Source organism: Limulus polyphemus, unplaced genomic scaffold (genome assembly GCF_000517525.1).
Source record: "Limulus polyphemus unplaced genomic scaffold, Limulus_polyphemus-2.1.2 Scaffold470, whole genome shotgun sequence".
Taxonomy (NCBI): domain Eukaryota; kingdom Metazoa; phylum Arthropoda; class Merostomata; order Xiphosura; family Limulidae; genus Limulus; species Limulus polyphemus.
The window spans coordinates 9184-21340 of NW_013666080.1; the positions used below are offsets into that span (position 1 = coordinate 9184).

At 32.3% G+C, this 12157-nt stretch overlaps 1 protein-coding gene across 2 annotated transcripts in view; it reads left to right on the forward strand.

Annotated features, from left to right (window-relative positions):
* The window catches only part of LOC106458479 (rap guanine nucleotide exchange factor 4-like), a 95339-nt gene that overhangs the window by 3728 nt on the left and 79454 nt on the right, over positions 1 to 12157 (forward strand). For both annotated transcript variants that reach the window (XM_022384701.1, XM_022384703.1), the window contains exon 4: positions 2454 to 2691. In XM_022384701.1, coding sequence (XP_022240409.1) covers positions 2454 to 2691 — 238 coding nt within the window. The remainder of the gene's footprint in view (positions 1 to 2453; positions 2692 to 12157) is intronic.

Genomic DNA, 12157 nt, shown 5'->3' on the forward strand with positions numbered 1-12157 from the left:
AGCATGTTGAAAGTTAAAATTTGGTTTACTGTTACATATTGAGAATGATGAGAAAAGAACTCTCTACAGACCTAAGGGACAATATTTTTCAGAAGCACAATTCCGGAGAAGGCTATAAGTCAATTTCAAAGGTTCTCAATTCGCCATTAAGTACTGTAAAATCGGTTGGGAAGAAATGGAAAGTGTGCCACACTACCTCAACCTTGAAGGAAATGCGGAATTCAATAAAACACCTTAACAATATCACGTTCCTTACACAAAAAATGCTAGCATGGTAGGGTGGCAAGAAAGAAACCACTACTGACGAAGATACATCTTTGATCGCGAATGGACTATGTCCGTGAACATTTCAATAACCTACAACAATGTAGCAGAAAATTCTGTGGTCAGATGAGATCAAAATAGAACTTTTTAGGTTAAATGACAAACAGTATATATGGCGGAAACCCAACATTGCTCATGACCTGGCAAATACAGTCTCAACTGTCAATCATGGTGGTGGGTCCATAATGCTGTGGGGATGTTTTTGTGCAGCTGGCAGTGGAGAACTTGTACGCATTCAAGGAATCATGAACAATGCAAAATATACACAGATGTTGGAGATAAACCTGAAGAAGTTAGCTGAAAAACTAAAACTCGGTTGAAAGTTTACATTTCAACAACACAATGAACCCAAAGACAAATCAAAGCCAACCCAAGAATGGTTTCGGAGAAACAACATTAAAGTCCTAAACTGACCAAGCCAAATCCTAGACCTAAATCACTCGAAAATTGTTATGCATCGAAGACATCCTTCCAATTTACAAGAACTGGAGGATATCTGCAAGCAGGATTGGGTAAAAATATCTCCAGCATAATGTGCTAAGCTTGTGGATGGTTATCCAAAATGACTTTCAGCTGTCATTGCTGCCAAAGGAGCTTTAACCAAATATTAACTGCATAATTATGTTAGGAGGTGAAGACTTTTGCAACATGTGTTTTTGTGGTATATCACAAAAGTAAGTAACAATACACCTTTTGTTCTTTGTAATCTTTAGAAATCGGTCTGAGAGTAATACAATAAATATTATGGTCATTTGAGTTATGTTTTCATAAGACAATAACCAAAATTTATTACCAGCACAGGGGAGTGAAGACTTCTGTTAGGCACTGTATATATATATATATATATATATATATATAATATATCTGTGTATGTGTGTTTATAGAAAAAGATTAACGATTTATCAACTGCCTAAAGAAAATTTAAGTTTTTTTTTAACTCTGGGACCTTACGGATTTGTAACTGTTCCTGCCTGTTTAAGATACAGCCATACAATCAAACTCTTAACAAACTAGAAAACACCAAAGTTGTTGGAAGCAGTAACCTCTAAAATCCAGATAAAGAAGGTATTCATTGTGTTGTCATAATTTCTTAGCTGAATAACGCTTCAGTCAATTTCAATTCAGAATAACTATTTCTGTCATGAAACCACAAAGGTAGCTTTATTGTCTATATATTACGTTATCCATAGTTCTTATGAATTATTGCACAACATAACAATATTCATAAACGATACCTAATTGAACTAACCTATGTTGCAACGTATGATACATCAGAAATTGTCACAAGCAAATAACATTTGAGCTTAAATCATAAGGTGATGAAGGAGGAGCAGAAGGACAGTGAAAAATGTTCTTTCACAGATTAGTTGGTCATATTTTTCTCCGTATTTGCGTGTCTGATGCTTCATGGCAACCAGCTGCTCAAAAGCACTTTGAAGTTAAACTGAAATTACTGATCTGGTGTTGCGGAAATTAAATTCATCAGAAATATTCACCTTTTCATAATTCAACCTTTTACAACAATAATATTTTTCTTATATTTTCCTGGTGTTGAACTTTATTTAGATTAGTGGACTTTCTTTGACCTTTATTTACCGAGTTCTGTCACTGCTGTGTTTCTTATTTCATGCATCCTCAAAAAGCAACAACAACAACAAAAAAGTAAAAATCTACAAATATTTTGTTGAATATATATTTCAGTTAAGTTTCTACTGAAAGTTATCTTAGCTTATTTAGTTGCTATATTATATATAGTTGCTCAGTTATGATATTAATTCAAACATACCTGATGAAGCCATGTGGAAGTAAATTGACATGTTGTTTCCAAACAACCAGGTGAAAGAGGTTCGTAAAACTCCAGGATGTTGTAGTGTTATTATGCAGAAAGGGTCCAGATAATATCAGTCATAAACCATAAAACTCGCTGTTGTAATGAAGGATGCATACATATATGTGTACATACAGATGTCATTTTATAAATTTTGTTGACTACTATGAATTATTTATACGTAAAAATATATATTATTAAATAAAATTGATTTCGGTCATTCCGTTATTTTGACAAGTAGGAAACTTGAAAGGTTAACTTTCCTTGTTGTTCAGTCTCTGGTTATATATTTTGTTTTCAGACACCTTCTGCTCAGTTTGCACGTTCTGGTTGGGTGCTACGTACAACGATCCTCTTTCAAGCTCCTCACATGATCAGAGATAGAAAGTTTCACCTGCGAACCTTTCGACGCTGTCTTGTTGGAACAGAAATGGTGGATTGGATTATTCAACAAAGTGGCTCTTTTTTTCATATTCATTCTCGATCCCAAGCTTCTGGTATGTGGCAAGCACTATTAGAGGAAGGAGTAATCTTTCATGGTAAGGAAACTGCGTTATTATCACAAACAATACAGTATACTCCACTTAAGACCAATAAGCGATTTTTGAATCATCTTGTAATAGTAACCCCGATATCTTTGTTTTTAGGCATGAAATAAATTGTAATATGGTCAAGTGTTTAATTTAACATTGCAACGCATGTCACTATATCCAGAAGTTTCTAGTTGGTGTCCAGGCAGTTAATATAAAAGTCATTTGACCAAAAACAACAATATGTAATCAAGGTAATCTTAATCTTCACTTGAGACTGAAATATTATATATGTCTAATGATTTTCATTGTTTACTTGACATATGATTAATACTTTGCTTCAAGCGTATACAAACATAAAGCTTAAAGCATCTGGAAAGACTCAGATACAGTTTTGTCAAAAATTTTCCCATATTTTGTAACAAATAAACTCATTATTAATACGATGGAATACAAATACACTTAGCACTATCAAACTGAGAAATGTTTGTTATATTAAACATCTATATGTGTAATTTGCATAATGAGACAGGTTCTATGGCCATCATGAACGGTTTATTAGAACAGCAAAAAATTTTATCAGCCATCTGTAGAAAGATGTGTTATTCAGAATTTCACCTATCACAACAAAACCTTACCAAAACATAAATATATAGTGACAAAATATATCATCAAATTATTATAAATAGCATCTATAACCTAATATCAATTCATATTAAACATACAGTACATGGTTGGTCCTTGTATTCTAATAACCTCAGCAAGGTGATGTGGCATGTTGTCGATATGATTATTAATGTAATCCACCATGATTTCTTCCCAACTTGTCCCTAGAAGGCGCTGCGACTCAGCTACGGTAGCTGGTTTATGGTCGTGGTTAGCAATTTTCCGACTCAGTTATGCTGAAAAGTTATCAATGGGATTAGAATCTGGAGACTTTTCTTGCCTGGGACATCTTGTAACGTCCTCCTGGTTGAGATAATTTTGTAGAATATGCGCACTGTGGGCAGTGGCATTGTCATCCTGGAATACAAAGTTATTTTCAAACCTTGCACTAGCATATGACAGTAATTTGGTCTCCATGTGATGCCTGTAGGAAGGGCCATTGATGTTTCCTTGGAGGATATGAAGAGCAGTTTTTCCATCATGATGAATAACTGCCCAAACATGTACTGCAGCCCCTCCTATGTGTTTCCTATGGGAAAGATAGTCTTCCCTTATCTGTTCTCCAGGCAAACGACGAACACGAATCATACCACCAGCTTTAACAAGCCGTAAGCAGGACTCATTTGAAAGTATGACATGTCGCCAGTGTCCTAACTGTAAGTTGGCATGCTGTTTTGCCCAAGTAACATGGCGACAGCAGTGAATTGTGGTTAATATCAGTTTGTAGATAGCACTTCTTCTAAAATAATCTTCTTTGTTCAATCTCCTATTCACTGTACTTCTGGAGACTCTGGAATGTATGTTTTCATTCCATTCCTGTCATAAGATGTTGCAAGACTTCTTTCGACCTTGACGTTTTAATCTGATTAAAAGACGGACATCTCGGGCAGTAGCTTTCAGTGTCTACCATTATTTCCCTTGAACAACGTTTCCTGTAGTCCGATGACATTTCAATATTCTGGATACAGTATGCTGGGGTAACCTACTGTTCTGGCAATGTACATTTGCTTCATACCATTTCTGGACAGTTGAATAATTTGACGCCCTGTAAACCTCTGGTACATGACGAGGCATGACTGTATACCAAGTACAGAGAAATGGTCTGAACCGAATCACTGATCTGTTTCGAAAAAAATTTTGCCAAAGTATACCCTTTTCTACAAAACAGGTGTGTATGTATGTTCTGACGAACACATGCTCAAAACAACTTATACAACCAGAATAATAACTCTGTTACTACTCGGACATTTACTCAATAACTACTCCATGCATGTAGACAATAACATCAATATACAGATGAGAAAGTGGCCGGTTTTTGGTCAGTCCCTAAGAGATTAGGGGAGTACAGCACTCTAAGTCATCAGAAAATGATTAGAGTGACGAGTCACCTTTCTTGTTTAGCCACTGTAAGTATTATGAGACCCTTATGATTATGAAATGTCATAATTCTAATTATGGAAAACAGGTGTACAAGGTTGTAAAGAAAGAGAATTGTTGACATGGGCTTGAAAAAGAAATATAAAAGACGGGAGTTCAATGAAATAAAAAGATCAAGAGATGTGAGAGAGAACGAATAAACCCAGAGAGTAATATGGTGCAAGTACAAACAAAACCTTGTTTTAAATCTATGGGTTCTTGATTATAGTAATAAACAGCAATTTCTAATGTTTACATTAGGATGATTCAATATCTGATAGAAATAAGTACAACCTAAATAAAGTAGATTGATAAGAAGGAAAATTGAAGTGGGTTATAGTATTATCGTAATAAAGTGGTATTAAAACGATCTACAACGCAGATGAAGTGTATTAGTAGTCCATTTGTAAGCTGTGATATTTAATGTAGTAACCAGGTTACATTTAAAAACTTCCTGGCGAAAAACTGATAACATGTTTATACAAACTATAATGAGTTCAAGACAAACCCAGACTTAAAGTCTTTGAAGCTATTAAAATTCACAGTGTATAAAAATGTATTTTTTATGTTCTTCATGGTTAACAGTAAAATGAATTTGAAGTTGTTGACGATTTAAATTGTTTTGAAAGAGTATGATATCTGTATCTTGTTGAAGTGTCATCTACATATCTGTCATGTTGCAGAAGATTTAATAAAAAAATAACACTAATAAAGTCACCTTTCTTTCAAATAATAATGAAAATTTTAATTAAGATAAGGCTAGTAGTAACCCCATACTGATACAATCTACTTCATCATAAAAGAAAAACATTGAAGACGAATTGTGTTTCTTAGGTGGAAAATTATAGTAACCAATGGCAGTAGTTATCCCTGCACTCTGGATGCAAGCGTTGATTGGCTGCCTCAGGGAGAGGATTTAGAGATGATGACATCATAGTGCTACCCACCAGAAATTTTAAGTCTCATGTCTACAATGTGGCACCAGAGGGTACTACTGTCTTAGGGGAGGGGTGAAATCACAGTTCTACGAAGGGCATGTTGGTAGAGGAGGAGAAAGGATGATGAGGTCATCAGTGCAGAGAGTTTGCGAGCAAACTACCAAAGGGTGATACAAATCAACATGTTACCGACTATATAATTTTTGCTTCAGTAACAAAGTCTTAAAATTAATATTTTATCTAACTTGCATAACGTTATTTTTACAATTGTCAAAACTGAAAATATTTTAACACAATTACCGTTTCACTTTATAAGTAAAACTTACATTAAATCTGCTATTTTAATTTCTAGTTCTTATCATTATTGTCAACTTTATAGTTTTCACCTATATATTTAATTGCATTACATACATTTTACAAAGGCAGATGGTGTTTGTATAGGTTGAGAGTGTTACTAATGCATTCAGTGTACCACTGAAAAGTTTCTAACACATTTATTGTATCGTTTTTATAAATATTGAATGAATGAAACAGTTACATTATTATTCCATAGCCAATTGTGTTTTGTAAGTATCGATTTAGCACACAGTTAACATACTGATTATAGTTTTGCTTCTATATTAAATTTGAATGACATGCTTTATATGTAAAGCAATTATTGCTTGTTTATTTCTATAATTGATATATTCTATAACATCTATTCGCCCTGAAATGAATGCTTATTCAAATCTCTAAATACCATTCTATAATTTCATGTTTAGCTTTATAAATGGATGTGTTTTGCTAAAGTTTAAAGGATCTACATAAACAGTTATGTTTATCAATTATTATTGTTGAAAATTTTATTTTAATCTCTAGTTCTTATTATTATCATCAACTTTATAGTTTTCACTTATATATTTAATTGCATTACATACGTTCTTACCATTTCTTTTCTGTAGAACTTTTCATTTCGAAAAACAAGTGTTTAATACAGACAGGTCACTCTTTCAATCCTATTGTTTAATTACTTTGATTCATCCCAGATGATGGCAAGTTGAGAAAGCTTGACTCTTGTGTAAACCAAGGAAGGTATCACCTTAGGCTAAAACAAGTAGTGCCTTCATTTCTATAAACTGATGGATAAACTAGAAATTCTATTTTCGTATCTTTCAAAACTTCACTTTATGTACACTATAACATTTGAACGTACTAATTCACCAAAGCATCAGATACATTTTTCACAAATGAACATAATATATGTGATCTAAAACGTATTCACTCTTGTCATTGGAGATATGAAATATAACCTTACATCTTCATCATGATTTAACCTATTATAAGAATGATGAATCTGACTAAGATAGTCGATTTTATATGCTTCATACTATTCTTTTTTCAATACTTGTAAAATATGGAACACTTGTTCAGTGTATAGATTTTTAAGAATTGATTTAATCTATTTATTCAACTTTTCATTATGAACTATAGTATTTAAGTTAGTATCAAAATGAGAAATCTGTGCACATAACTTCTGCCATTCTGAATTTGATAAAACAAAGAGAATCTTATCAGATAGCATCGATATGTAAACAAAATAGAGGGATATTAACAACACACACAACACTAATTACACAATTCCGTCCTTCTAGGAGAAAATCTTGTTCAGTTATGCTCTGAATGGCTACACTAATATTAAAATTCCTCCCATTCTGTTGAATAAAAAGTGATGCCTTCCTTAGTTGGATATAGCTTTCTTTTGTCCAAAGTCCTTGAAATTATTCTCATAAATTGATAGAGTGATGTAATGGTTGCTCCCAATAGGATAGGCATGAACTGAATCAGGTGCTTATTCATGGTGTATAATAGTAGAGGAACATAACTGTCGTTTATTCTTTTTTACTGGTTCTTCTTAACTACTGGGTTTATTCTTTGTCACCATTTCATTAATGTCCACAGCATTTCTTTTCTTTCCAATAGACTAAAACATAATATAATTAGTATATATGAATATAACTGAATACAAACATAACTATACAAGAGAAACACTGAAAATAGATTTATAAGTAAAGACATTTCTGTTACGATATAGTTACACTTAAATGTTGGTTCATCATTCTTTCTTCAGTGTAGTAGAACTGCAACTGTCTGATTATTAGTGGTGAAAGGGACAGGGTATTTATATTTGAAAAGTGACGCAGATTTGACTGCACTTTAGACTGTTTGTTGTAGACAGATATTAAAAATTTGGATATGTCTGAACTTGTAATAAACTTATTAATAGCACTTGGAAACTACTAACTCTGTTACCATTCGAGTAAATACAAACATAATTCATTGTACTGTATAATGAAATCGTAAATCTTGTTCATTTCACACATCTGTGAAACTGATGTAGGTTCTAGGTCTAAGTATATATCATAAATATTAAAAGTAACAAGTGGAACTGCATCGATTATGGTCAATCTATCTTTAATTTTAAAAGATATTCTAAGTTGTATTTTCCGAATATTTGTAGACCAACACAGTCTGAATTTTTGACTGATTTCTGTATGTTGGGCACAGTTTGATCTTACTGAGTAGTAAGTGTGAAATGATTTTGTTGTACAGTACAATGAACTCAGTGAAATACAAGAATTGCACAATATCTTTTTCATTATAAACTTTATTAAGAATCTAACTTACTGAACTGAAATTAACAAGTAGTAACATGGATATAATGTACAAAAGTTTTATGAAAGCGAATCCAGTATTTTATACACTGAGATGTTTTCGTAAATAATATATTAGTGTATCTTGAAGTTTTGTTAATAAATGTTTCAATAGGCGTGATACTTGTTAATTCTGAGATTATATTTACATATTCTAATATCTGCTTAAAACATATTGGGCTATGATGGAGCAGGAGTTTTTATAAAAATTCACAGAGCACTGAATTGTTTGTTTGTTTGTTTGTTTTTGAATTTCGCGCAAAGCTACACGAGGGCTATCTATACTAGCTGTCCCTAATTTAGCAGTGTAAGACTAGAGGGAAGACAGCTAGTCATCACCACCCACCACCAATTCTTGGGCTACTCTTTTACCAACGAATAGTGGGATTGACCATCACATTATAACGCCCCACTGCTGAAAGGGCGAGCATGTTTGGTGTGAGAGGGATTCGAACTCGCGATCCTCAGATTGCGAGTTGAGTGTTTTAACCACCTGGCCATGCCGGGCCCACCGAATTGTAAAATTTGTGAATGAAAATATAATACATGGTACTGAAACATTGTTTCAAAATCTATGTGAGAAAAATATTTGTTTTCAAAAGTAAAATATTCAGTAAACTAGTTTTTCTGACAAATAATACTGCTGGCATCACAAAATAATTGTTTGAGTATAATGCACATGTTTGAATCCTTTATTCGTTTATTTTTGTAGTGATATGCCTTTAATACTATGTATTAAAATGTCTCCTGATAAATTCAGTGTTTTGTTTTTCACATAAAGCTACAAATTATTTACAAGAAAATATGTGATATGAGCAAATAGTAATATGAACATAATGTACAAAAGTTGTAGGAAAGTTAATTCAGTATTTTATAAGGTACGATGTTTATGGTGTATTAGCATATCTTGAAGTTTTGTTAACAACGATTCAGTATGCTTGTCAAGTCTGTGATTTTACATTGTTGTTGTAAAGTACATATGTTGGATTTATAAAATGTGAAAGAATATCCACTTAATTTATGGTTAAAGGTTATGATTGTCAGCTCTTTTAATCGGTTAGAAGTTATTTTTATTTTTGAAAAATGTATTTGAAATGCTTTGGTGAACTAATTAGTTTAAATATTACAATGTAAGTAACACATTTTGAAAAATACACAAATAGAATTTCTGCTTTGTTTGTCAATTTTATAGAAACGAAAGCATTACTTTTTTTGGCCTAAGGTGAATATGTCACTTGGTTTTTCATAAGGGTCAGGCTTTGTCAACTTGCTATCAGCTGGGATGCATCAGAATAATTAAACAATAGGATTGAAATAGTGACCGATCTGTATAACGTTTGTTTTTTGAAATCAAAAGTTCTACAGAAACAATATTACATATCAAGCTTTTAGGCTATATGCATAAAGTTCCAAACCAGCAAGAAACAATCTCTAGACAAAGATTTCAGAAATATCTACAGAAAGGTAAGAATACAATTTTCTACAATAGCAATGGTTAAACATAAATTGTTACCTAGATTCTTTAACCTTTAGTGGAACAAATCAACCTATAAATCTAAACATGAAATTATAGTATGGTATTTAGAGGTTTGAATAAGCATCCTTTTCAGAGTGAATAGATGTTATACAATATACCAATTATAGAAATGAATTAGCAATAATTATTTTACATATAAAGTATGCAATGCAAATTAAATATAGAAGCAAAAGTATAATAAGTAAGTTAAATGTGTACAAAATCGATACTTAAAAACCAAAGTCAGTTATGTAATAATAATTTAACATTTCATGTATTCAGTATTTATAAAAACGATACATTAGTCGTGATAGGAACTTCCGTTTGTAATACTCTCCACGTATAGAAACACCCTCTCCATTCGTAAAACACATGTAATGCAGTTAAATATATAAATGTAAACTATAAACATAAATTGAGACTAGTTGAAATCTATATGGAATTCTACAGAAGTATAGTAACACTATCCCTTTGTAGTAGCAACATCTGCCTTTTTAAAGCTTAGGTAATGCAATTAATATAAGCAAAAACTATAATAATGGTTGCAGACGGCTTGAATGGGTAATGAAGAAAAACTTTAATATCAATTTAAGATAACCGCAAATATACAACGTTTTGTCATCAACTGTAATGTTGCCTATAATTATAGGAACTAGAGATTAAAATAGCAGATTTAAAGTAAGTTTACTTATAAAGTGAAATTTTAATTGTGGTAAAACTTTTTCAATATTGATAATTGATAAGTTATGCAAATTTAAAAAATATATTTATTTTAAGTCTTTGTTATTGACGCAAAAATTATGTAATTGATGACATGTTGAGACGAGTTGATCTACATCACCTTCTGTTGGTTCACTCTGAAATCTTTGTGATGATGATCTCATCATCCTACCCCCTCCTCTACCAACAGGCCTTCTGGTGCCACTTCGTGAAACTATGACGTCAGTTCTAGCAACGCGTCCTCTAGTGCCACTACATTGAATATGATGTCATCCCTCCTTAAGACAGCAACTCCTTCTGGTGCTACTTCGTGGAACTATGACGTAATCATCTCTGGTGCTTGACACTATGATGTCATCGTCTCTACCCCTCTCCAAATCAGCGCACGCGTCCAGATTGCGGGGTTAACTATAAATAATTTAAAATATCTAAAGCTCTTAAGTATTTAAGATTAGAATCTGATTTATCATAGTTAAAAGTTGGAGCTTTATTGATACGTTACGTACTGATGTAATGATTATGCAGTTATGGAACATGATGGTTACACAGCCGAGAATCTGTATTGTGTATTAATATGTATATTTCTTAAAAAAATAACCAAGTTAATAAAAGTGATAATTTAAAATTATTTCACGTTTATCTCAAAAATGAGTAAAGATATTGGTGTTTTGTCTACATTTAGATAATAAATATAGTGATTCAAAAGTAAACTTTAATTTGATGTGATTTTAACATAATTTTTAACCCTTCTATTGTGTTTCGGGTTTATTTGACCTGACATTGGCTTCCATTGATATTAGATCAATGATATTCCATTGATATTAGATCTTTCCATCTCCCTCTTTACATTTTAGGATTTCTCTTAGGTTGGGGTCATGATCTTATAAACGAGAATATAAGAAAGTTGATATGCTTATTTTTTAGAAACGAAGTTGTATATAGAACATAATGCCTCGGGTCAATATGACCCAAAACTTAACAGACGTGCGTAAATCCTAAACGTAAAAGGAGTGTTAAAGTTAAAAAATATATGTAAATAAAGTGCTAAAGTTTAGTCTAAATACAAGAAATACTTAAATCTTAAATTTCATGGTAGTAGATAATAGCCAACTTTAAATGTGTTTAAAAAATGAAATAAACAAACCTTTTTGCCGGAATAAGTTAGTATATCATTAGTTTATATGCATGATTCGTTTAGTGATTTAGTCAAGTTGAGTCGTTTTTTCGATTTTGATAAATCATTACGAGTGACCAAGATGCAAGATTTATGAACCACTTAACATTATTAACTACCATGGCTATTCTTTCTTCTGTAAAGTTTTGTCGCCTTCTCGTACACAATTAATTTAGCACGTTTTTCGTTATGGTACAGTTGATACTACAGAAGTTGTTTGTTAGTTACAACAACGCAATAGGCTATCTGTACTCTGTCCATTCGGGGGGAATCAAAACTCGGATACAACAGAAACATACCGCATGGTTAAAATCATAAATAATATTCAACGTTAAACTGGTACACAGTTAAAAAC